The sequence below is a fragment of the Haemorhous mexicanus genome, chromosome 20, assembly GCF_027477595.1.
Source record: "Haemorhous mexicanus isolate bHaeMex1 chromosome 20, bHaeMex1.pri, whole genome shotgun sequence".
NCBI classification, from domain to species: domain Eukaryota; kingdom Metazoa; phylum Chordata; class Aves; order Passeriformes; family Fringillidae; genus Haemorhous; species Haemorhous mexicanus.
In genome coordinates, this window is record NC_082360.1 from 62334 (window position 1) to 89961 (window position 27628).

Consider the following 27628-nt stretch of genomic DNA (forward strand, 5'->3'; position numbering starts at 1 on the left):
AGCAATCTCTGTGTGGATAGCAGGTAGCTTTGAGACAGTTATGCATCTGACATTATCATACAGAAACAGAAAAAACAAATGGGGATGTGGAGGATGCTTAGTGTTCTTGAGGGTCTTTCGTTAGGGAGGACTACAAACCCTGATGGTAGGATGGTCAGTGTATTTCCAGGTAATGTGCTTGTCCCCTTCAGTGGAACTACCATGTGTTCATCAAAGACATCCAAGGACCCCAGTGCTGCTACACAGGGGAATTACCCCAGAGTTCCCTGTGTTTCCAGCAAAAGGTGTCAGACGGGGTAAATGGCAGCACCAAATATGTTCCATGTATGGTTCTGTGAATAATATTCCCTCACAGTGAGAAGCAAAATGTATCTCATCTACTTTGGTGTAGTGTCTATTTCTTCTGATGCACAAATTATTATTCTAGCATGGGTGGAACAAACTGTCCGCACACCTTGCATCAACTGCTGGGTGACTTGCTACGTTGTTCCCATCTCCAAAGGGGATGAAAGGCTGCAAGTGACCTCCAGCATCTCCCATCAAGCCACTTATGAAAAAGGCCAACCAGTGAGCAGATCTTGTCAGACACATCCTAAAACGCTGAGCTGCAAATGCTTGCCTATCAGGAGTAGGACATGGATGGATTTTGAGATGATTATAAAAGTCCCATTCAGTCAGAAATGGATATCATTAATCAAATGCATTTTTTACATAGCTTCAGACCTGGATGAAAATGTTCCTTCTGATTTTATTTATTGGCATTTATTAACACAGCTATTAGCTATGTTAATGCAACCTCAGTGGTATTTTCATTGACTCCTAACAGACAGCTTTTGTGTATACCACATAGCAAATGTGACCAGAAGGAATTTGACACAACCAACCCTTCCTCTGGAATCAATGTGGGATCCAAAACAAACTTCTGGTGATCTCAGCATCACTGCCCAAGGAACGAGGCATCCTGCAAATAAATACTGAATTGCAAACCTGTGGCTAGTTGAGAATAAATCTGCTTCACTGGAAGTGGAAGACAACGCAGAGTTCAAGGCTGCTACTAAATTGGTGGCCAAATGCCAATACCATTCACTTTAGGGCAGTATAAAATCATTCATCTGACAGGCTGACCCTCCAGGCTGGGAAAATAGAGCCATGTAACTACCCTCTAAGTCTCACAATAGTGGTTCTATGCCCTGTTGAAAGGCAGCCATCTTTTTCCATGGGCAATTCACTCATGCAGAGCCCATGCAGGACCTCAGCAACACTTCCAAAATGCTGCTGTTTTTCAGTGTTGTTGGTGGGTTGTATTTCCACACCTCTTTCCTGTGTACTTCCTAGAGCCCCCTCATTGAGTCCGCAAGCTTCCTTGCTCACTTTCCCCATTGATATATACTGCTTCACTCAGATGCTTTTCAGACTGCTTTGGGTTTGGGTTTTTTACTTCCTTCTGTCCCGCACCATGCCCTGCCCCACAGCAGCAGCATGTGCCCATTAGCTCACCAGCAGCAAATGAACTAGCTCATAAAACATGCATGGGGAAGAAATTAATTACAAGATTATATGCCAAAACATTTCAGATCTGGATTTTTTTTTTTTTTTTTTAAGCCACACATGCAAGCACTGCAGTGCTATCTTTGCATGTAACTGCTATTTTTATCCCCTTCATTGTCCTTGTGGTAGGACATCTCTTGTCTTATCGCTAATTGTCCTCCCATGGTTTTAGCATCTCCCAAGAGCATCCTGCATCAATCAGATGTTTCTCTTTCTGGTATTCTCGTGATCCTTCAGTGTTCCCTGAGTTTTGCACCAATCACTGGCACCAATTTGCCCTATTTCAAGACCTTTGTTTGACTCATTCATCATCAGTGCAATAAGGTAATACCTTACAAATGGTGCATGGTGTGCTGGAAAAAATGCTGATATTGCAATTGGGACACCTACTAACATACTGGCACTGGCTTGGGTACCCACAGTCTTGTAGGACCCAGGTTTATTTAATCTTTCCCTTCACATAAATTTGTTAGCTCTTGAACATTGCATGTGTTCATGAAGGGTCACTGAAGGGAAAGTGAGACTGGGTTTTGCCAGTGCTCATTTTCAGGCCCTTTGGTACTTAGGCCTTCCTCTCTAAACTCCAGATAAAAAAATATTTGCGTTACTTTCTTTTGTCTAAATTGTCCGTTTAACATTAACATGGATGGACTTTTCAAGCCTTGGTACAGTACCTTGCCCACAGGTCCCATGTAGGGCTTCTGAGGCAACTTCAACATGAGTAACATTGTTTTCTTCCACATCACCCTCTTTGCAGACACCTTACATGTGTTTAAGGCATGAATTTGGGAGAAGAATTGATGTTTCCATGTTAGAGACCAGAAAAAATGGGGTGCTGGAAGGGATTTCCTCTGTATCAGCCATGAGATGCATGTGGCTATCAGAAATAGGACAAGAATAATTTATAGGACCACAAAATATTTCTTAACTGTGAGGGTGGTCAAACCCTGGAACAGGCTTCCCAGACAGCTGGTGGATGCTCCAAGCCTGTGAGTGTTTAAGAGGCATTTGGATAATGCTGTTAATAATATTCTCTAACTTTTGGCCAACTCTGAATGTTCAGACAGTTGGATTTGATGGACACTGAATGTCCCTTCCAACTGAAACAGTTCTATTCTATTCTATTCTAAATTTTCTTCACCATTTTTATTTGCTCACCTCCAAATCCTCCTTCCATCTTGAGCAGCTGTGCCAGACAGTCCCAGCGTTATGTTACCCTGGCAGAAGAGTGTTGGTTTGTCCTCATAGATTCTTTCAGCAGATTTTTAGTTTTCCCTCTGAGCTGCTTTCTTTGAGGTCTGCTCTTGCCTTTTGAAGCAGTTGATTCCTACAGTGCCTTTTCCTCAAAATGTCTTGAACAGCTTCAGAGTGTACTCTAGGGGGACACAGGAGCCAGCCCTGCTGTTTGGAGGAGCTGGTGCCCACAGGTGAGTGACAGCAGCACTGTGCAGTGCCCCAATACACCCACATCTGCAGCCCCATGGTGGCACATTCTTGTCAGTCCCTGCAAGACAGGCACGGGGATGGTTGGGCACAAATGTCTCCTGAGCCTTTTGGGATCTGCAGTTGAACAAGGACCCTATCTTCCTTCCATCCCTCTCCCATGCCATCTTGCACCTTTGAAGATGCCCTGTCATATGCCACTGATGCCCAGAGAATCCATCCTTTGCAGCTCCCTGGGCCTGCTGTATTGATTTTAGCATTACACCTCTGAAATACCCTCCAGATTTTGACACTCTCACTGTTCTTTACAATTCCCTTCTGCTTCTATTTTTATCTTTACAGCTGAAGGTTTTGCTGTTAATTTTTTAATTAACAGCAATGGCACCAGGTCAGATTTATCCCCAACAGAAGGTGTTTGTTCCTGATCTGTCCTTACAGCTCCTCTGTGCCCTGCCTGTATTCAGGTCATACTTTGCTGTTTTCCAGAAGTGCAACTGTTACTGTGTTGGATCAGACTGGAATCTGTCTAGCCCTAGCATCCTGTCTGTCACTGAAGGCTTTGTAGTTGCAAGAAACCCTAAGGTCAACATTTATAGGCCATCAACTCTCATCCCCCCAGTCTTGCCAGTGTCTCTGTCTCACTGCACTGCTATTTTTGCTCTGCAGTTCACACTGGCTCTAGTTCAATTTTAAATTCTGATCCTTTCAAAGAGAAGTACAGATGCAGTACTTCTCTTTGAAAAGATTTACTACTAATCTCTCTGGTGTCTGTGACAAAGGACGGTTTCTCAGCATTACCTCAAATGTTAAAATATTAATGAGGGAAGAGTCTGGTATCTGGCAAAGGTTGTCTGCTAGCACTGGAGATGGACTTAATGATCTCGTTGCCTTTGCTACTGAAAAATGAATATCTTACACAGGAGAGATTAGACAGACTTGACATCTTTAATAAAACAGGGCCTCTATTTCTACAGATGTATTTAAAGTCATTTTAATCCTTTAATGTTTTATGAAATAGCAAAGCTTTGAGTGAATCTATTTAGAATGGTCTCTAAGCAGTGTAGTAGGATTTTTTTGACCCAGCTCCCATTTGTAATGTGCTCACTCTTTATATCATATATATATAAAAATATATATATATATATATATATGTATATATATAATTCTTTTCTACCCAGATGACTTTTTGAAATGGATGTCCATAAAAAGTGCATGGTTGATAGAGCGACACACCAAGAGTTTGAAAACAGGCTGCCTGTGGGAATCTTAAATCTCCACTTATGAGCTGAAACAAGCAGTCTGGTTTTCCTGTACTCTTGGTATCAGTGATCCCACTGACCCCCATCTCTGCCAAGTGTCACCTTGTACCAGGACACAGCCACCGTGAGCACAGACATCTTTGAAGAGAGACTGGCCACATCCAGACAGTGCTTGGTGACCACTCTCAGCCTGAGTCAGTACCCAAAAAGGGTCCACAGGAGAGCCTGGAGGCCTTGCCTGAGTATCTGTACTGGTTTCCCTGGTTAGGGATGAGGATAAAGCTGCTGTGATTGAAAACTCTGAACATTCCCTCTATTTCAAAGAGGGAAGGCAAGGCAAGGTAAGCTTTAGGTTCCTTCTGGCATGTCCCTGCCAATCCTACAGTCAAAACACACTTTTGTTGGCACTGGGCTTCCACTGATTCTGCTACAACGTAATATGCCAGGAAGGTGGATCCTGCCCCTTAGGGAACACTGCTAACCTGTTCTTGAACGGAATAGAAACATTTCAGCCACTCACATAGAAAGTTGTGGCTCTGAAATGTCTCAACAAGCAAAGATGGGTCTGGAGCAGAGAAGCTGTCAACCACCTCCCTGTCCACAGGTCACCATCATCTCCATGCTGTGGGAGGAGAGCAAAGAGCGCTGCTGAGAAGGATGCTCACGTAAGCTCTCTGAGCTCGCTGCAGGGAGGTCATGGCTTTTTAATTCAAGGATTTTCCTTGTCCCAGCTGGGGTCCTGGTACAGTTTTCAACTGAAGAAGTGGAAAAGCCCATGCTTTGGGACAGGGAATAGGAGGGGAAGGCATTTACCTAGCATGCATTAAGGATAGGAGAGGTAAGAGTGAGGTCCTCACCCAGATGGTTTGACCTCTCCCTTGAGGAGGCAGGGGCTGTGTTGTCCCCACAGTGCAGAATGGTCCTGCATGGACGATCAGGGCTCAGCTCCATGGGCTGGCCTCAGTGAAAAAAACACTGACTGTGTAGCCCCACTGTGTATCACCAGGGGCTGTCTGTCCTCAGCCCTGAATTAAACACTCCTCAACCCTCTGCCCATGCAATACTGCGCTGGGTGGACATCTGTGAATAACCAATCTTTTAGTCAATGGCTAATTCTCAAAAAAAAGCCATCTAAAAGCTCTGTGGCTTCAGTTGCGTTCCCAGAATTCAAACATTTCTTCACAGAAAAGGAATATAATGTGCTCGAAAACCTGTGTGAAGGATGGGGACTCTCCCATTTCTCTGCAGCAGGTCAGGAACATGGGAGATTAAGTTCATTCCCACAACTGCCTGGTTACAATTTGAACGCTTTTCTCCCACAGTTTTCTCCCACAGTGAGTTAAAAAGGGCCGGCTGATATGTTGGGGCATTGTAGTGGGTCAAACAGCTTCTTGCTACATTTGTGTGAATGCTGCCATAAGGAAGGTTCTGCCATTTATTAGAAGCCATTCCCCTCATGCTGTCTTCAGAGGGTTCATCCCCAGCCACCTTGCTGTTTACTCCACATTGCCAATGTGTTTGTACCAGATTTGACATCAAATCTGATTGCAGCTGAATTTACTCGGCAAAGCTTTACCTAAGGAAAGGGTGGAAGTTTTTCACTTGAAGTGAGTAATTATACCTCGTAGGCCATTGCAGGTGGCAATTAAGAAACACAGGACTTGCCAAAAAATTATATCCCCCAGGGTCAGCACACGGCCACCTTGGACAGCTCAAAAGAGGCAGCAGTTTTTAGCTTCTGCTGATTTCCTATGGTATATTTGAATTCTACTTTGGAAAAGAAATCAGACTGGCATACTACTTCAGAACAGCGACTGAGTCCTGATCTACCAGAAGTACTAATTCACTTGTTCTTGGAAGCTTTAACTACTCCAAAACACTAGAATCAGGATGGTGGGAAGGTTTGGGGTTTTGATGTTTTTGATGTTTGTTTTTTTCACTTTTTCATTTCCATGCAGAGTTATTTACTGAGGGCAAGTATTTAATAACAGGGGAGTGTCATGTTTCAAGCTCTTGGTTGGTATCAGTAGACTTTGCTCCTGGTTGTGAGGTTTCTTTATTGAAGACCAAACTTTATACAGTACACAGAATCACACAATGGTTTGGGTTGGAAGGGACTTTAAAGCTCATCTCGTTTCACCCCCTGCCATGGGCAGAGAAACCTTCCACTAGACCAGATTATTCCAAGCCCCATCCAACCTGGCCTTTGATACTTCCTATGCTTCAATATTGGATTGATGTAAAAGCATCAGTGCATTACAATGCTGAATTGTAGAAAAACCCCAAAAACCCCAAAATCAATGGCAGTACAAGTGACTCAAAGAACTACTTAACTGATTATCAGAATCACTGGGAGTCTCTCAGCAAGAGAAGCTGTGACAAACTTTGACTCAAGATCTCAGGAAGGGTGTAACTGAGGCTCAATCAAGACGCCTTAAGCCATCAATCAACCTTCTATCATTAGAGTTTGGCCTGGCCTTTAATACTTCCTTAGCTCTTTCTATCTGTTATTTCTCTGTCTCTGATATTTTCAGAGTGCCCTTCAATTTGGACAACATTTCTTACTTTACATCTTGGGCCCCCAAAATCAAGCACAGTTGAGCTTCACCAAGTAATTGCTCTAAGCTCCAGCTTCCCCTGTGGTGGATTACTAGACTAAACACCAGTCTAAATTACTAAACACTAAACTAAACACTACAGTTTTGAAATGATCTGCAAAGGTAACCACAATAACAGCAGGATGCCATCTTATTTATTTTGCACTTCACTATCTGAAAGTACATCAAGTCTCTGTGGAGCTCTAACATCAATGCCACATTCTGTGAAGTAAGAAAAATAGAATATTGTTACAGTAGGTCTTTAAATAATTTTCTGACAACAAATGAATCTTACAAGAAGCCTTGTTGGTGTTATGCGTGAGATTTTGACATTAAAGTATAATAATAATTTGCCATCTCCACAAATTTGTCTTTTTGTGTGTCAAACTATTGCATTCTGCTGCTGAGATCTAATTAAACACCACCAATCAGATTTATGATAGTGCTAATAGGAAAAACGATCATATAAAGCTGTTAATATGTGCTCTATAATTAATATTAATGGCAGTTGTGTGGTTAAATGCCCCTTGCATCACCCTGAGAAGAAACCTGTAGGTGCAAAGTTTGTAATCAAGTGAAGCACTGCAGATGCCGAGCAACTGTCCATCTTGGCAACTAGCAAAATGTTAGAGATGCTTCAACAATTGTTCTGACCCACAATGGTGACCTTGGAGCCCTGTGACATGAAAGGAGAGTCCGACAACCCTCGTCCTGGTCCTGTGACAGAGGTACTGGGCTTTCATGAGCTAGATGGTGGGAGCTGAGTGGGGAGTGTGCTGGGAGCTCCCTGGAAGGCCCATGCTCCCCTTCTGTACTCCATAGTTCCTGGTGCTTTCTAGAGTATTTTCTGGTGGCAGCTCCTGTGGAATCAGCACTGTGCAGAGCCAAACCTTCAGCCAAAGCCTGTGGAGCCCGTTTGGGCTCAAATACAACTCTGACATATGGATACCTGTGTCCACTAAAATTCCTAAGGTTATATTATCTCTAGGAGTAGCTTTAGTGGTTCAACCCAAATGGGTATGTGACATTTTGTGCGACCTAAATCCTCATTATTGTCTCACAAGGAGGTATTGCTCTGTCTTGATGTCCATGGATAACATTCTCTTTAATTAGAAAAGTAGCATTATATCCCCTCTCTCCAGGGGTGCAATTTACTGCCCAAGTAAAAGACAATGAAAATCATTAAACCTTAAATCTCAGCTCTGACACTGAACACTCAATTACCTCAACCTTTTGCTCTCTGACCCAAGCTGCCCTAAAACCAACCAACCAACCAACCAACCAACCAACCAACCAACCAACCAACCAACCAACCAACCAACCATTCCAGCTCTCTAGGCAACTGTTGTATGTGTTTGCGGTCCGATGTTTTTTTTATTTTTGCAGGTGTAAATTTAAGGGCAGAAAAAAGGGCAAAAAGTAGAGAGGCAATATATATGCTCGGTGATGAGAACTTGAAGTAAAACTGGATCTTAATTGTAAGAAATGTGAAGTCCTAATTTCTCCCTAGCTCCCCAAATAGAAGGAAATAAACGCTTTGAAGAAGGATATTCTTAGTGAATTAGAGTGAGTGTTTTCATTTTATCTTCCTAATAATGATTTAAGATTACTTTTGCATGAATTTAAGCACTATAAAGATATGAAAGCCTGGGAGGAAGATGGTTCTGAGGGCAGGATGCAACAGGACAGCTGCAACAGCTCTTCAATATGACCCCCTGAAATGCATATTTTTAGCCAAGGAGTATAGAAACCAAACCTTCCATTTCAAAAATGACTTTAGAAACTAAATATGGTTTTTTTATATATAATCAAGCATTTGGTTCTTTAAAGCTTAGGTTCTTTTGGGAATGAGACTCCACAGAATTACAGCCGTGAATCATTTTTTATTAGCCCTCCCTTGGTTGTTTTACAAGGATTTTGCAATGTCCAAATGCACTCCTGGACACCCTCTTGCTGTGCCAGACACCACATCCTGGTCACAACTTTTTCCTGGGGATGAGCGTGGGGATGCAGCAGAGGGAACAGCCCCTGTGCCTGGCAGAGGCCGTGAGGAGGCTCCAGGCAGGACTCGGGGCACTTCTTCATGGGAAAGGTGACCGAGATCTCCCATCTGGCCCTAGCTTCCACGGAAAGCTGTCCCCTGTTGCTGTACCCCAAAAATGACACCCCGGTTCTTCACTCAGGCTCACTGGCTGGTTCGCTGAGTGAGAAACTGCTCTGGCACTTGTTCTTCAGGAGCAATCTCTCCCACATCTCCCTCCAAGAAGTGTTGTTCTTTGCCATATTAATTTTTTATAATAAAATGTCCTTAATTCAGTTTTGAAACTTTTTGTTTCATTGCTTGTTTCTCCATGGAAAAGGTGTGCTGACCACATAAAGTGTATAATGGTCATTTACATTTTCATCTCAGTGTTGATGATATATCTCATGCTTTGGACTTGCACAACTGACTTTGTTTGTACATCTAAATTTTCTTCCTCATTGTCTGGAGTGTTTTGTCCAGTTCTGTGCTCCTCAGAAGAAAAAAGACAAACTGCTGGAGAGGGTCCAGTGGAGACCACAGAGCTGACGAGGGGTCTGGAACATCTCCATGTGAGGAGAGATTATGGGAGCTGAGCCTGTTTAGTTTGGGGAAGGCTGAGGGGGAATCTCATTATGCATATAAATAGCTCCAAGGATGCCAAGAGGATGTTGCCAGACTCTTCTCAGTGGTGCCCAGTGACAGGACAAGGAGCAGTAGCCATGAACCAGAACACATGAAATTCCACCTCAACATGAAGAACTTCTTTCCATGGAGGGTGGCAGAGCCCTGGAACAGCTGCCCAGGGAGGGCCTGGAGTCTCCCTGTCTGGAGACATTCCAGTCCCACCTGGATGTGTTTCTGTGTCACCTGCTCTGGGTGACCCTGCCTTGGCAGGGGGCATTGGACCGGGTTATCTCCAGATCCAACCCAAACGGTTCTGGGAGTCTGTTTATTTTGTACTGCAAAAGCCTTTTGACTCCTTCCACGCCGCTTTTATAATTGGCCTCGGGAATTTCAAACTTCGGTATAAAAAAAAACCTCTAAGTACCTCGGAGCACGACCACCTCCCACGGGCAAGCAGCCCATGCACGGCGGCAGGACAGGGCGGACACGACCGCCCCCCTCGTCGGGACAGCCCCGGAATGGCCGCTCCGCCTCCGCGGCAGCGCCGACCCGGAAAGCGTTTGGAGGTCGCGCCGGGAAGATGGCGGCGCCCAGGCGGTGAGAGGAGAGCGGCGCAGCAGCCGCGGCCATGAGCGCCGCCCGCAGCTGCCGCCCGCCCCGGGCGCTCGCAGGTACCGCGGAGCCGTGGGACGAGAGGGCCGGTGTGCGGGCAGGGCCGGGGCGGCCCGGGGCTGCTCTGTGGAGCGGTCCCCGGAGCCTGCAAGGCTATGCGTGTGCGTGTCCCCGTGTGCGGGGCGTCCCCGTGTGCCACACTGCGCTGTGTGTCCTCCACACGTGTTTGACTTTAGTGCTTTTCTATGGCAGCTGCTTCCTCTCAGTGGTTGTTTGCCAAGATAATCTTGTCGATAGTGTATACAGTGGTGGAACAATACTATATTTTGCGGTGCTCCATCACCAAGGCTGCCTGAGCTCAAGCAGCGTTTGGACGACCCTTTCAAGGTCAGGGTGGGATTGTTGGGGTGTCCTGTGAAGGGCCAGGAATTGAATTCGATGACCCTTGTAGGTCTCTTCCAGCTTAGGATATTCTGTGAAAATGCGTTTTACTGGTGCTCAGGAATTTGGAAGAAACACCCAAAATTATTGGGACTTGCCTACAGTTCAGTTTTGGGCCCCTTAGGATGAGAAAGAAAATGAGGGGTTGGAATGTGTCCAGGGAAGGGAACGGAGCTCGGGAAGGGTCTGGAGCACCAGAAGCAGCTGAGGGAGCTGGGGGGCCTCAGCCTGAGGAAAAGGAGGCTCAGGGGAACTTCCGATTCTCCACGATTCCCTAACAGGAGAGTGCAGTTAGGTGGGGATTGGGCTCTGCTCCCAGGGAGCAAGGGACAGGATAAGAGGCAGCGGCCACAAGTTGGGCTAGGGGAGGTTTATTAGGCAACATTGTGTTGTATATTAGGCAACATTTCTTCTCTGAATGGGGGTCAGGCACTGGCACAAGCTGCCCAGGGCAGTGATAAGAGTCACCATCCCTGTAAGGGTTTAAAAAACCGTGTGGATGTAATACTTAGGGACATGGTTCAGTAGTGGACTTGGCCGTGCTGGGTTAATATTAAGACTTGATCTTAAAGGTATTTTCCATCTATAATGATTCTATGATTTTGCAGTGTCACGTCTTTCACCTGGAGCAACAAACGTTTTCCATTACCTGACCCTGGCTCCCATTTGTTAGGGTGTCCTCTGTCACAGCTGACAATAGGCACTGTAGTCTTAATTAGAAGCAAACTCAGTGGCAGAGAAGAAACTGGAATCTACTGTTACCTCTTTTTCTTGTTTCCTGTTAAACAGGATTATTTGTTTGGCGCCTGAGGAACGCTGGTGGACGGAAGATACCATGCCGGTTTGTGCACCTTTACCATGTGGCCAGCAACAGGTTGATTACCTTTCAGTACTTCAACTTTCTCAAACGAATGGTAAGTCGAGGAGTGTATCTCTCCCCTATTTCTCATTCATCCTATGTGATAAGTCAAAATGGAGATTAATTGATAAGAGTAATATTTTTCTTATCAGCCAAACTCAGCAAATTTAAGTGTCTCCATTTTTCACTAAATCAGAGTTAAAGCACTTGGTATCCTAAAACGTCTCAGGCTGCAGGAAACTTTTTGTAGCAAGGACAGTGCCTTGTGCTGCAAAGTCTCTGCTTGACAGGAGGCTTCTGTACCCTTGAAATAGGGCCCTCATCTTCTGTTGAGGAACTTGACATAACATTAATTTTAAATCATTATTTGTAAAAAAGTCACTTTTTATAATAAAGTCACATCTTGGCTAGCAGTCATACAAGTAATAGATGGAACTCACTTGTGGAGGTGGTGTGTTCTCAGTTAATTGGTTTATTTGAGTCAAAATTCCTGAGCTCATTAAGTTAATGGGTTACATTTACAGTGTGCTATTAGTTCTAGGTATTAAAAGAGCTGCAATTATCATTAAACCCCTTGAAATTACATCTTCTTCTTTGACCAGTTGTATCATATGTTGGTGGATGGTAGCAATTTTTTAAAATTGTGCTGCTGGTTTGAACTGTATTCACATTGCTCAGAGTTGCAGACCACTCTTCCTCATTGTAATTATTACTGTGTACTTGAAATCAGGATTGATTGAAAGTTCTCTCTTTCTATGCTTCTGAGCAAACAACTCTATCCTAATTTATTGTTCAATATATGTTCCTTTGAAATTTGTTGTCTAATTAATTAACAAAAAGTTTGGCATAAATAATAATAGACTAATATGTCAGATGATTTTATATCATAGGTGGTAGATTGTATTTTTTGGCATATTTTAAATTTTTTCATTTATTACATATGCATAAGTTTAGTACTTATGTTTGGAAGTTGAAGTTGTGTGGGCATTTGTATAATTCTCTGTTTAAAGGTGAATTTTGTTTGGTCAAAGGTTGGGCTGAATGACCTTGGAGATCATTCCAACCTTTATTATTCTGTGGAATTGATTCGTTGTAAGTCATGTTGTATTACCTGGTGGTTTTGAATATGAACAAAGAGTTTGCTGTTGTAGCTATTGAGGAAGAAGTAAACATTCAAATGGGATTCTCCAAGCTTACATGAACATTGATTCAGCTGTGAGTTGTAAAGCTGCTTTTGTAATATCTAAGCCAACTTCAGAAGTCTTTCTGTGTGTGAAATAAGTGTCTGAAATTCAGACTAACTCAGTTGTGTCATAGAAGTAATTCTCCTAACAAGAATAAAATAGTAATAATATTCTTGGTGTTAATAAAGGGAAATGACAGAAATATCTTTATCTATTTGTTTTAACATTTCTCATTGTATTTAGTATGTAACACAGTGCAACAAAGACCTCAGTCAACGAGCCAAACCCAAGTCCGATTCAATTGCATCTCCTTTTCATGAGCTTCAGCAATTGGATCAGGAAAAAAAGATTGTACACAAAATTAGCTCAGTTTCACCTGTTCATCAGTCGTGGTCTGAGATGGCAAGCAGAAATGAGTTGAGAGAAATGAAATCAGCTGCAGAAACTGAAGACTCAGTCATACCAGTGGGAGCTGAATTCAAGGAAGACAGACAATGGAAAGAAATGAAGCTACGGCTGGATGATTTGCCAGGAATTTTGGCACGCTTGTCCAAAATCAAGCTTACAGGTATTACTGGTAATTTTTTCTCATTTCTCTGCATTCTGCTTGAAGCAGAATTCTTTGGGATCTTACTGGTATGTTTTAGGTTTGCATGTGATAATTCCCACTTTACTGATGCTAAGTTGGATCAATTTCATCAAGTATGTGCTAGGAAAATTGTTTTATGGCAGCATTTAATAGTTTTCCCAATAATTTTGTTTAAAAACAATGAGAGGAGCTTGCATCCTGTTGTCAGCTAATTTCTGGGAAATAAGCAAGCGTTAATAAACAGACTACAGTGAAACTGGGTAAGGAAGTGAATTTACAAATAATGTGTTCGTATTTGAAGTTGCCTTGCTTAAGTTTTCCAGTATTTTGTCTTATTTACATACCTTTCACTGTAGTACTGCTGGTTGTGAAATTAGCACTAGAAGTCCCAACGGAAGGTAATCCAAGTGGTTTCCTATATTAGAAAGGAAAATGTTTGAGTCTGACCAATTAAATTTTGTAAAAGATCTGATTTACTTTTCAGTCAGTGATAGTGTTGTCTTTTCAGTGATAGTGTTGTTTTTTCAAACCAGCAATTGATTAAGCAATTGCCTTGCAGCCTTAACTACATTTTGTCTTGTTCAAGTAATAATACTTAATGACTTTAACTCCTTTGCCAATAGGAGCAACTATTAATTACCCCTTTGCCAATAGGTAGTGCTATGTATACGTATATTTCTAAAGAGGCTCTAATTATCTGACCAAAGCCTTGCATCTTGTCTATGATAAAAAGTCCAAGAACAGAAGTCCTTGCCTGGGTGCTCTCCAGTTGGTCAAGTGAATTCTTGATAACAAGACTGTTCCTTGCCCTAAAAATTTGTTAAAATGAATGTCCTGAATTCAGTTTACTTTTAAAAACCTTTTTTTGTCTTGCAATATGTGAGTTTTCATTGTTTGTTTTTCTGTGGAAAAATCTTGCTGACCACATAGAGTGTGTAATGATAATTTACATTTGCATCTGTGTTCCTGATAGATCTCGTGTTTTGGATTTGGCACAACTGATCTTGTTTGCGCATCCAAATTTTCTTCCTCATTGTTTTTAGAAAGCCTGAGGGCATTTATTTTGTGCTGATTAAGGGACCAGAGAGAGAAAATTGACTATTGTTGAAAGCACTTGAAATGGTTTTTTTATGTTTGCTGACGGGTAAGCTCATTGCTTGTACCACATCTCAGTGTTACTGGTGCTCCTTGAAATGGGAGTTTCAACAACTTCAGCAAGATGAGAGAGAGTCATTTTCAAGAGATATTTAATGAGATACTTTTTTATATGGCCTCAGAGTTGCTGCAAAACTCTTCAACAGTTCCTGGTAGCCTCTTTTAACTAGGCAAGCACCACTCTGGATTTAAAATAGGGTATAGAAGGCAAAGGTTAAGGAATTTCATTCCCTTCAGGACTGTTGTTTTCTATGACAGTGCCTTTTGAAGTGTAAGCTTGACTACTAATTTCTGAACAGCTGTACAATTTTTAATTGAGCTTGCATGCCTGTTGGGAAAGGGACTGTGATTTTAGTTTATCTCTGTCTTCTCCTGTGCTTGGAGGAGTTCTTGATCCTTGGTAAATGTGGTAAACTTTACCTATTGAGAAGGTATAGAGAGATACAGAAAAAATCTTACCTCTTTAGTCATTGATATCTTTATGTGTTTGGTGTGCAGATTTTTTGTAAGTGGAAAGTGTAAAAGAGTAAGTTGGATGAAGAAGACTTTGTAGAAGGGGAGTTCTATTTGTTGGTCTTCATCGGTCATGGGATAGGATAGGACATAAGCAGGAATAAGACTGCGTGTAATATGTAGAGCAAGGAAAATTTTTTGCAACCTATGTAATCATTTAGAAAAATTATATATTCTGTAAAGACTGTAGTGTTGTAGTTCTTTGATTTTTTTTTTTTTTAATAAATTCTCTGAGGTCAGTTTTTAAGTTGCAAATGTCATACAACTCAGTTCCTTTCACCCATGAAGTTGTGATAGGTCTCATATCCTGTGTGGTTTTTTTGGCAGACACTTTATTTATACTTTTTAGAGTATGAAATAACAAAAAAACAAACTCTGCATGATGCCAAAATGGGTCTTCCTTATCCTCTGTTCTTTTCCTGCTGCTGCTGGAAAGAGATTTTTTTTTTTTTTTTTTTTTTTTTTTTTTGTAGTATGAACTGTATTTCACCTTGGAAAGGAAATGAGTTTTGCTATTTCCATGCTACATGTAAACTGCAGCTTTTGTGACTCTGCCATTAGAAGCTCTGCCTTAAAAACAGGAATAGATTTTTGTTTATATTCTTTTGCCATAGAAAACAATTAGGGAACTTTTCATTAAATGTCACATAATCTACTTTTTTGGGTTAAATTTCCATCTATTCCCATCTCTGTGGTGTTTTATGTTGGCTGCTCTCTGAACAGCTGTATCCTACCACCCAGGCACTTGGAAAGCTAATGCATCTGTCTGATAGACTTTCAGAGTTATAAATGCATTGTTTTCAACTTGATCCTCAAGTTGCTGTGTAGCTGAAAATAGGAGAGAAACAAGGAAAGGTATGGGAATTAGAGGAAATTGTAATGATTTATAATGCGTGCACACAGTAGGAATTTCAGGTTGTCTCGTCTTCTTAAATTTAACTTCAAGTTTAGGTTTAAGTAATGTTTCCTCCAAGGATTACAGATAAAAACTCAGATGAACTATATCACAGGAAAACACAGGAAAATCAAAGTTCAGTTTTTAGTTTGGGCAAACTGAGGAAAGCATGATATGAAAAATGCTGAGTGTTCCCTTAGATAATGCTCTAGGGTTTGTGAACATTTCCTTGTTGTGGCTCCTGTAGCATGTTGGTCTTTCTGTGAGGACAAGCAGCTAAATTGGAATAGGCCGTTCCATCCCTGGAAATGTTCAAGGCCCGGTTTGATGGGGCTTGGAGCAGCCTGGGATAGATTCCCCCCCCCAGTAGGGGGTTAGAAGTAGATGATCTTCAAGGTCCCTTGCAACCTAAACGGTTCAGTGATTCTATGATTCTGTGATGTACAGCACCCTGTGTCTTTGAGAAAAGACTGAACATGGCGCTCAGTGCTCTAGTCTGATTGGCAGGGAGGTGATCAGTCAAAGGCTGGACTTGATGATCTTGGAGGTCTTTTCCAACCTACTTGAATCTGATTACATAGCACCTGTCTGAGATGTGGATCAACGTGTGCGGACAAATATGCTAATTTCTGAGCATTTTCAGTTTTGAAGACTAAACTAGAATTTTTTTTTCATGTATCTTGTTATAAGAAAATAATTCTGTTGTGTGTACTAGCAAACAGCTGGAATTTATTGGATGTATTGCTTCTGTAGGGATTTGTGTCTTTGGAATAGTGGTCCTCTAGCACAAATGTGCTGAACCTGAAACCAGAAACCTGAGATATTTGGTACTGATTAAAAGTGTGATTGTGAACATCCTGCTTCATCTCTTGTCTGTTGTGTATTGCTGACACGATGATGAAGATCCGGTTTTGCAGACTGACTCTTGACACTTACCAAACTGCAACAATGACTAAATAAGGGGCCTAGGTTGTGTTTGTAAGCTGAAAGTCTGGTAATAGCTGCTATAGTAAAAAAATGCATTTGCTTTAGTGGAGGTCTTATATGGTGCCAGTTGATTCTGGAATAATAGCATATATTCTTTAAATGAAAACTTCAGTATAGCCAGAAACTTTGAAAAATATTTCTTGGTTGTTGCTGTTCTGATTATTGCTAGTTTACCTTTATTAGCAGTTCTAAATATATTTAATGTACTCGTCAAAATAGTTCTTTTGTGATTATTAAACCAGTAACTATTATCCCATTAAAGAAACTAAAGCATTCTGGCAATTGGTTTTCCATGCTACAAGAAAAGCAAATGAAATAAAAAAAGCCATTTTTACAGTTCACTTTTAGCAAAGTACTTTAAAACTGTTTGATGGTAAGAGGTTATCTGCTCTGTTTGTAATATTGCACTTGAATTTTGTGTGATTTGGTGCAGACTTGTTTCAAATCATTGTCCCAAGTTTAAGTTTGCTTCAGGAGCATGGCCTTTATTAGTGGGCAGGTTATAATCTGTATCAAAACTTTGATGTGCCCAAACAAACCTGGGTTCACAAAGGACATGTTGGTTAGGTGGGAAGCACTAAATACTGCTGCTACAGTTGGCTTTCCAGAAACCGAAAGTGTGAAAACTCAGGAAGGAATATTTCATCAGCTTTTGGGAAGCAGCTTTCTTTAAAGGGCTATAGAAACTTTTGCAGTAAAGCAGTGAAATTGTTTGTTGAAAAAAAAGTAAAAATGCTTTTGCTTTTCTCCTTCTTTATGTACTGATATATCACCAGTACAGGAGTAGAAGGGAATTCTAGAGCAGGATTGATTTGCTTTGGCTTTCTGTGCTTTTTTTTGGCTTGGCTACTTTTTAATAATAGGTAAACAAAATATGGCATAATGATTCACGTGCTCTAAATACAAAGGATTTATAAAGGCAGAGCACATTGTGATGAAGTGGAAAAGGAATGTAAAGAACACACTAAACTTTTGGACTGTGTTTTTGTGCCAGAAACATTATAATTCACTCTTTGTCACCAATCCATTAGCATTTTCTTTTTCATCTACATTGACGTGGGAGACAAATGTCCCCTATTAATTTTTGTTAAAGCTAGAAATGTTTAAAAGACTGAAAATAAGGCTTAGGCTGAGATCATAAGTTAAATATTGGCCTCTTTTTGAAGAGCGTGTATAATGCCAGCTCCCATCAACAAGTCTTGAAAGGATCGATTTAATTTGTTGTGCAATAAGGTGAAGTTAATTTGGCCCCTAATGCACTAAACTAAGTGGGATTAAAAAACAAACAGAGTCAATGACCTCATTCCCTTGATGTGATCTCAATTAAATACACTTTTCCTACATGAGGGAAGTTGAAGAGTAAATGACTACTTCCGCAGTTAAAGAAAATAAACTTCCCAATCTAACGGGAGCATTTTCCTATTTACTGCTAATGTGCTGTATTGGAATATCTGGGTGATGAGGAAAGCAGGGGATGCCTGGTGAGCAAACCCTGCCCAAACAAGAAAAAGTACCTGCTTTAATGGGATAGGGGAGAGGATGTACTGGAGCCTTTTTAAATGAGATCCTGATAAGTCACGCTCAAATGACTGGCTAAAATTAATCTGGAGAAATCAATGGGGACTTTAATTAGTGCTGTAACTGTACAGTGTTAGAATTTCTTTGGGGTCAGGGTAGTGGTAATGTTACACTGACTGTTTGCCAATCCATTCCACCTTTCTTCTCCAGTAAATGAGTTGGTGTTTTCCCCTAATAAATTGGTGTAAAGTGCTCTCTAAGATAAGTTTTAATTAAATTCTTGTCTAGAAGCGAGCTTGTGATTTATTATGCAAAAGAAAATGAATGTAATCACTCTTGGAAATGCAAATACGACTGTTCACTGTCATTTTCAGTGGATTTTTTGAACTTTCTCAGTTGTACCAATGCATTTCATGTTTTCTTGTTCATTCCCAAGGAGGATTCAAGAGTCTGGAAACTAACATAGTGTTGTAATTATATAATAAATAAGATCTAGTCTTTCAGAATGACCAGTACCTTCATGTTCATTTGTCTGGCGAGGCAGCAGAATCTGTGATTCTTTCAGAGCTGCTCAGAAGGGTGAAGTTCTGTCATAGGTCCACTGTATTGTAGAAGAAGTAGCCTGTGAATCCATAACAAGGCTAAATAAGTAATACTTATTATAACATGCATGTTATTATAACAATATTCAGCTATCAATGGATTTTAATACTTAGAGAAAAGTTTTGATGAGCGGCAAGTTTTCTTCACTGTGTTTTCAGGATTAAATGCTAAGGTTCTTAGGCAGGCACAGTTCTTGAAATGAGCACTTTGCATGCGCATCCTTACTGGCAGGTCTCTGCCATGACATTTAGTATTTCATCTCAAGTAGTGCTGCTTAATAGATAGTCCTGGTATTTTCAGTCAGCAAAGATTATTTATTTGTCATTTAACTTCAGACAAAAATGAGACTTCGTAGGAATTAAGAAGATAAGAACATTTTGATGCTTTGATTTAAGATAGCTGAGGTCTGAAGCATGTAACTACATCAGAACATAATTTATATAACTTCTGTTTAATAACTAATAATTTCAGATTGTAAGGTTCAAGGTCATGAGCGAGATGTTCCATAAGTGTGCTCACTTTCATATTATTTGTCATATCATACTAGTTCTTGCCAAAAGTGAGGCTTTTGAGACCTATTATTTGGCTAATTACAATATTGGGATTAAAACTTGGGTAATTTTTATTTTAAGGATGTGATTTGCAGTACTGTACTAAAGTGACAATTTTGTATGACAAAACTTAAATGGATTTCTTATGAACCCACTCAAATTTTGAGGCCATTAAGTGTTGTTGGGTCTCTGTGATGATGTGATTGTTCTTTCAGCCCAAAGTGGGCACGTCAAATAGGAGCAGTGGGAACAGAGATTGTGCAGTGAAATTACTGTAGCTACATGCCCCAAATCTCTTTTTGACTCTGCACTGCTTAAATTCCTGCTATAATTTGATATAAAGCATGTATCTCAGTGTGGGATTTTTTTCTTACTGTTTTTTCTTCTGCGTTAGATTTTGCAGTGATGTGTGAGTTACTGGAACAAATATCTGAAGTGTGCATGTTGTGTAGGGCAGTTTGGTCCTGTAGCAAATCCATAAAATAGGGAATACAGAGACACGAATTGTATCCTCACATCTTCTGCTAATGTGCTGCTGCTTTTGTGTTTCTTATTTAATTTCTGGCAGTTCTCCTTCTCATTTTTGATTTTTTTATGTACAGTGTTTGTATTAATTGTACCCAGTTCCTGGAGCTAGTGTGAACCATAAAGATAGCAAAAAGTTAATCTGCACATGAGTTCTTTCAGGGTTTGAAAGCTATAACTCTGGTGTTATGTATGAAGATGGTTTCTTGTTGATGCTTTGAACTGTGCTCTCACTTGTGTTGCAGCGCTGGTTGTCAGCACCGCGTCTGCTGGCTTTGCCATGGCCCCGGTCCCTTTTGAGCTCACCTGTTTCCTGCTTGCCTCCCTTGGAACTGGCCTGGCATCCTGTGCTGCCAACTCCATCAATCAGGTCAGTCCATCTCTTCATCTGTACAGCAAACTGGTGTCGTCCTGGCTTCTGACATGCTGCCAGGAGTGTGACTGGATGGTCGGGAGTGCTGTGGCTTCAGCTGCTGCCTGAGCTCTGAGCTGCTAAAACTGACACCACAAAAGTAATATATGCCTGAGAATTCAAGTGGAGTTGCTAGACACAGTTTGTTTATATAGAATGGAGTTGATGAGGTTTTAAGCTTCCCAGTAATAATGTTTATCTTGGTAATACCCAAGCCTGGGTCCCTGGAAATGACAGGAAGAACTGGGTAATTGGAGTGTAAGAACAGTCTGTGGGGCTCCAGCCTTATGGGCTAGATTCTTTCATTGTGTTACTGTATGACCTTGTTGGATCTGTCTTAAGAGTGGCTCAGATCCACTTAAAACATTTGTAGTGGGACTTCAGTGGGATTTTGTCCAGGCTGGGATCATGGTATCTCCTGCACATCTGCAGAATGAACTGAGAACCTCCGTTTTGTGGAAGTTGTCCTATGCCAGAGATGTTCCAGGTGCCTGAACTTGAGCTTCCCTGTGTGTGTCAACATGCCTGTGGAGCTTGATGCTGATCTTGGCTCTCCTGCACTCAATTGTGAAGCACAGTGGCTCTTAGGCTCTCCCTACCTCCCAAAGGAAAGCCTAACTAGTGAATAGGTTGTAATATTTGTGGTGCTGAATGGTGTTTGAAAGTGTAATAGCTATGGTCACTTTCAGTTGTAAATGTGGCCTGGAAAAAGAAGGAGCAGCAGCAGTGCCACTATTGACAGCACTTCATGGTTTCAGCGACCGCTTGTGACTCCTGGGACTCTGGTAGTGGAGGTTTCCTGGGATCCACGCCCTGGAGTCAACTTGGTTGAGTTGGGCTCTTTGATGTTTACACTTTGTAACACCTCAGTTGAAGGCACATAATGGGTTTTTCGGAATTGCTCCCATCAGCACACATTTTGCTCAGCCTGAAGTAAGTCCTATTTACTGTTTTTACAGGTTTTAGTGTTTCTTTCACTGAGCTTAAAGCTGGGGCAGGCAGCTAACTGTTTTCTTTGCAAAATGGGAAGGACGATGCATGATTTTTAATTGCTTGGAAATGTTTAGGTAGCTTGCCTAACTTGGAAGCGCATAAGTAGCCTTGAAAAATAATTTTGAATAAGTCACGCTATTTTCTGAAGAATACACTTAGTTATCATGTACATATTTTTCACACAAAGGCTAGGAAGAAAGGCTGTCATAACTAAGGTGAAGTTTTTCTGGGTTTTGATACAATTTTAGATGTACCCTTCTTTCCTCCTTTTTTTCCTTAACTACCTTTTTAATATTAAAAAATAAATTTATGGGTTATCCTTTGAAATATTTTCTGTCATATATACCTTCACTTTTGATGTGGATACTACTGGACGAAGAGAATTAATGATGGCTTATCTAGACTCTTGTGCAACTTTTCTTGAGATCTTCTGAGAGGTGGCATTCCCACACAAGTAACTGATTGTCTTTGTCTTGCTCATTGTATTTTGTCCCAAAAGTAGGCACTTTTTAAACTCTTGGAAGCCATTTCTTAAACTCTTGAAGTACTCAGAACTACAGGAATTGTGTGCTGTAATTTGGAATTGGACACTTGGGATAGTAAAGGGGAGCTAAGAGGATGTTAAGAGGAGTTAAGAGGCATGCAGTAACTTTGTGCTGGGTCATGTAATTCACTCTTTACTCACTGCAAGTTACTCCAGCCTCACAGTGTGTCAAACTGCCTTTCACAATTTCAGCTGAACACTTTAAATTTTCACACTCGCTCATGTTGACGCACTTTCCTGTGTAGAGAGACCTTGAAAGCAGATTACTCCTACTAAAAAAAAAAAAAAAAAAAGGAGCAGAGTTGGTAAGGAAGCAAAAGGAAAGAGCTGTGCTTGGTGATCTATTGTTTATCAATGGATTCTTTCAGTCATTGAGTGTCTTTTTCCCGGTGTTACTGTGTCTGAATCGGCTGGGAATTTAATTTTCCGTAATTACTTAAAGCTTGGGTAATCCATCTTGACCATTGGGAAGGAGCACATTTGACTTGGAACTTCCTTTATTGCTACTTTGCTCTGTCCATTGCTCCCCATACACATCCACTTCTCTGGCAGCTCATGACTCATGTTTCCCCTGTTGCTCCTCTCTATCCCTTAAGGACCTTTTTTATATGATAACCGTCTTTCCGCTTCCCAAATTGCTATAAATCTGTACATCTTTAAGGGCAACTCATCTTTCCCACTCCTCGTTTCTCTGATAAATCTATGTGCACAATTTACAGTCCCCCGATATGTCATGGGAAGGTGAAGTGTGAATTGTGTAAGATTCTTCCCTGTTATTTGGGACAGGATATGAGGGGCCTGGTCCCGTGACAATGTAATGAAGATTCTGTAAAATTCATAAAAGTATTGATAGAAACTTGTAAGTGGTCAGGGTCTGAGGTTTGAGGGAGTTTTCCTTTTTTTTTTTTTTTTTTCCTTTTTCTCAAGTACTTGATTTTAACAATCTTGTAGGAGCTGAGACAGTTTTATCCCCAGTGAATTAAGCTGTATTAACTAAGTTGACTTAAATCCTTGGGTTGGAACCAGGCCAGGTCTAAATCATACACAGACACCAAAACATTGTGTTTTATTTCTTTACAAAGTTGGTCTGAAACAATCTTCTAATTGTCACTTCCTCCTTGTTTTCAGATAGTTATATGCCATACGTTAAACTTATTTTTTCCTTCCTGCAAGAGCCAGAAAGTTACAAAAGAGTGCTTAAGTGGAGATCCTTGCCTCACTTTCACTTTTTTTAACAAGAAAAAACATATTGAAGGTGCAGATTGACAACTTTGTATTTTTTCATTGTTTGTAGAAGTACAGTCTGAATATTTATCCAGCTGTGTGTTTAGAAAAAAGTTTCACAATTCACAAATTCTAAATTCTAGCATTGCTTTCCAAGGCAAATAGAAGGAATGCGTTTTGATGGTGATTCTGTGAAACTGGACAATGATTTTTTAAGGAGCTTGTGATTTATTGTTTTGTGACTTGAGAGTGGAAAAAGTTGTATTGGAAAATACAGACAAAAAATTAAAAAGGGAGATGTGGTGACTGCAGTACAACAAGGTCATTCTAGAGACATTTGTTTAGAAAATGTCAAGAAAAGTATCTTCGTATAATTTATGACAGACAGAAGAGAAACAGGAGAGAAACAGACTCGGGCTGGTGGAAAATGTTATGAATTCTGGGAATCTGGAATATCCGAGTGTCCTTGGGTTTTCCCGTGGAGTGTGTTGGGTCTGTGGGCTGTGAGGGAGGACTCTCCTGTGGGAAGGTGCCAGAAAACAGATAGTGTTTTATTTCTCTTGTCCTCTACCGGTGTTTCTGCCTCTGCCTCACTCCTTCCTATCACAATACTTCAGAGCTGTACCTCACACCTAATCCAGCATTGCAGTGGCTCTCAGAGCCAGTGCTCCCTGGTTCTCTTCCACATCATCCAACACCGCGTTATGTCCTCCGGCCCTTCGGAATTGTGCTGCAACATGTCACCACTTCTCAGTCCCACCTGCTAAAACAGCTTTCGTCTTTTTCCCCCTCTCTTTCTAACAGCATTCTTTCTTTTTTCCATCATTGAAGTAACTTAAAATTATTTCAGATGGGTGTTCTTTATTGGTGTTCTATCTTCTAAAAATGACTGTTATTTTACAGTGGGTTTTGATTTTAAAAAAATCACTTAATGTATTTATCAAGGAATGGATTGAGATACCTTGTGTCTGTAACATTACTAAGCTAGCCAAAACCTCCAGAAAATCTCATAAGAAGGAATCAGTCTTATTAGTTGCAGTTCTGGTAAGGAAATGGAAATATATTCTGGGGTTTTGTCTTGTAAACTGCATATTAATTTTGAATCAAACAAATAAATGCTTTAGTGTTGTTGCATTTAAGTTACAAATAGATTAAGTAAACCCTTAGTTTTCTGATTAGTGAAGACTAATTTTGCAACTTCTTTTTTGCAGTACTCCAGGCCATCATAGAAATGGAGTGGGAGAAATTTATATTTAGTTAATAATATTTTGCTTTTTTATAGCTCTGTTTTTTTTGATGATTTTTGGAAGCTCACTCAAGCTTCAAGGAGTAGAAGCTTACATTTATATTAGAAAGAAAACATGTCATTTTTGAGACTTCTAAGATAGTCACCTCTGATTTATGGTGAAGGAGATAAAACATGAAGAGATGTTTACAACACAATACACGGCATTAAAATGTTAAAGAAATCACACGCACGTTTTGTATGTCAAGTACATTCTTCTGTAACTGCAGCATGGTTAAAAAGTGGGAGAGAACTATAAAGATGAAAGCAGGATGTTTAAAGTGGCTTGAATTTAGTAACCAAGAGATAAAATGATGTGCTTGGGTTTGACTGATGGTACCTTGACAAGGAAGTACACTGCTCTGAATGTCTTAGCTGAGGTTAAAGAGCTGAAAATGAGGAATACTGTAAATATGTAACCCACCTTCACTCAATGCAGGCGGTTTTTGCTAACTTAACTCCTCAAAGTTCTTTCTTGCCCACTTTTGAAATCTCTGAAAATTTATTTTTTTGCTCCTTCCCCTCACAGATAACTGCACTGTCATGTTGGAATGAGAGAACTCATTTTAAATGCCAACAAGATTTGCTCCATACAATGTATATGAAAATGATGTAGTTGAATGGTTGAAGTGATTTAGAAATAGTCCAAAATTACTTTCCAAGGTTTTTTCTTTAGCACGTTTCCCCTCCTGCCTCTGGAATGATCCCACTGGCAGGCACTTACTCTTTTCATGGGAATGACACTCACAGTGTCAGTCAACTCAGTCAGGCTGCACTCCCACACTCCCAGTTGCTCATTTGGGATTCACACCTGATGGATCTCTGTCTCTCTCTGAAGTCCCTTTGTTTTGACGGAACCGATAGCCTGCAGGAGCTGCCTGGCCTTTCATCTGCCCCTCCTCCGCATTCCCACCAGTGATCAAACAACTGGCAGGAAGGGTTATTAAAACCTGGTGTTGAACTCCACACTTCAGGACTGTCAGTGGCAGAGGCAGCCTGGGATGTAATTTACAGTGGATAATAAATATAAGAAAAGTCCAACACTGGAAGTCTGTCTCATGCTCTAAAGTGTGTTGGTATATGCTGCTTTGATATTTTAACTGCTAGGCAGTTTTCAATAGTGGTCATTGAAGATCATAACTTACAGCTCCAACAAATGATTCATAATTGCAATGGTTGAATCAAGTTAGCATGGTGGAATCGTTGATACGGAGTAGGACTAGCTCAGCTTGCGAGGATGTATTTCATGAGTAGTGAGAATGATGAGCAATACGGAGAACCAACCTCTGAAGGACTGATAAATTTTAAATGCAAAGATTATCTTTGCAAAACATGAATCATTTGACCTACAACTGAAGCTTGATAAAAGGTCTTAGAAACATACTATAAATTAATGCATATGATGGTTGAAAGGAATTCTCTTTGCTCACATGCATGTTGTGTGAGTATGGTAGGCAAAGGGTCCTAAAGTGGATGGATTCACATGACCCTTCAGGACTTAGACCCCAGTCACCACTGTGATGTTTAGCAGAGACAATGAGAATGAGTATAATGACACCTTTTTTACTACTTTCCTGCCCTCTGTGGCTCTCACTATTAGTATAAAGCTTCATATTTTAGGAGAGTTGTAGTCTTACCCTTGTGTTGCATCTCATATATATTAAAATCCAACAATGACATAAACAGTGGATAAAAAAATGAATTTATTGTTGTGCCCCCTTTTTATGGATCATCCTTCTCCTGATTTGATAAAGATGGTTTTCTGTGGATGCACAAAGTAAGTATGTGCCATTGTTAACAGGGCAGACTTGCTTTCTCTCCCTGGTTGCATTTCTGATGAGCAGCTGATTTCCTAAATGAACACTGGCAACGTGTTAGGGTGGTAAAGGGAAATTTTTGGAGATGTCTGTGTAGGGACTGCAGTCCCCTTTGTCCTGCTGGGACAGAGCAAGGGCAATGGCCTCATGGTCCTCTGTTTTCTCTCCATCTGAAACCGTCCTTTCATCTGCACAGGTGTTGATGATAGACATGGGCTGGGAGTAAACAGACTCCTGTTATTCTGAAATACCTATGTGATGGACTGGAGCTTTTGGGTGCCAGCTTCAGAAGCCTGTTAACTTCTGTGCATCCAGAGATCCTCAAGATATGATGCATTTGAATGCAGCAGGATCATTAGCACCACACTCACAGGTTCTGTGGAAATACTGGGTGCAAGCAAAGTAGAGGGTAAGAAAGAAATCGTTTATTAAGTGATGAATTGTCAGGAATATTTCAGTGACATGGGGTTCCCTTTAGATCCAATGCCAGGTTTTCCCCGGAAACCCTGATCACAGGCAGAACAAAGGAATTTCAAAGGGCTGAAATGAAGGAATGTGAAAAGAGGACTAGACAAAAGGGAAAACCTAGTACTTAATGAGATTTATCTGGCCTTTTTGATCCATAGGGGCATTGCCTTTATAAGCTTAGAAGAGTGAAAATAGCTATTATTTTTTTGCTAGTCTATGTTTTGACATGCTAGTACATGTTTTGACATTTTCAAATAGCTCAGAATTCCTTTAGCAGTGCAAGTACTAAATTCTAACCTTATTAGATAAGTAGTGAAATGTAATTTTCTTTTTGTAATTTAAATGGTGCCATATTCAGCCTGTTTATTGCCTTGAATTAGACTCCTAACAGTTTCGGAAACAGCAATAGAGGACCTAGTGTACTGTGCTGTACGAAAAATAGCAACGATGTGGCAAAGTATGACTCAGACCGGTTAAGGAGAATTATTTCCTGATTCCCTGAAACAGCCTACCGATACCATTTCTTTGGGAAATAGCTTATTGAAACACAAATCCAGAGCATTCTTGTAGTCTTTTTCCTTTTGAACTGTTTTCAAATTTCCATAGTTAAAAAATACTACATAAATACCACGAGTTCAGATTCTACTTTGTCATCTTAGGAAAGGACTTACGTGCAGTAAAACCGAGTAAAAGTCCTCTTGCTTTAATTTTCCATGACTGCTGTCTCTCTTAACATAAAGTTTCATTCTGCTCTGACTTTTAACTGTGTTCCACACTCTAGTTGTCAACTGCCTGTGAAGTGTTGACCTGCCTAGGAGAGAGCTGATTGTGCTTTGCTGCAAGCCTGGGCTGGAGCAAGCACTTGAATGCTCATTTGTATGGGCTGCAAGAAGTTTAGTTATCTTGTGTGGCTTTTGACTTATTTTTTCCAAAGCTGCAAGGCTTTACAGGAAGGTGTA

At 40.8% G+C, this 27628-nt stretch overlaps 1 protein-coding gene across 3 annotated transcripts in view; it reads left to right on the forward strand.

Moving 5' to 3' along the window:
- Positions 1–10024: 10024 nt before the first annotated feature.
- LOC132336796 (protoheme IX farnesyltransferase, mitochondrial) overlaps positions 10025–27628 on the forward strand; it is a 92367-nt gene continuing 74763 nt past the window's right edge. For all 3 annotated transcript variants that reach the window (XM_059864667.1, XM_059864666.1, XM_059864668.1), the window contains exons 1-4: positions 10025–10165; positions 11337–11461; positions 12834–13158; positions 20172–20296. In XM_059864667.1, coding sequence (XP_059720650.1) covers positions 10123–10165; positions 11337–11461; positions 12834–13158; positions 20172–20296 — 618 coding nt within the window. In that variant the 5' untranslated portion in view covers positions 10025–10122. The remainder of the gene's footprint in view (positions 10166–11336; positions 11462–12833; positions 13159–20171; positions 20297–27628) is intronic.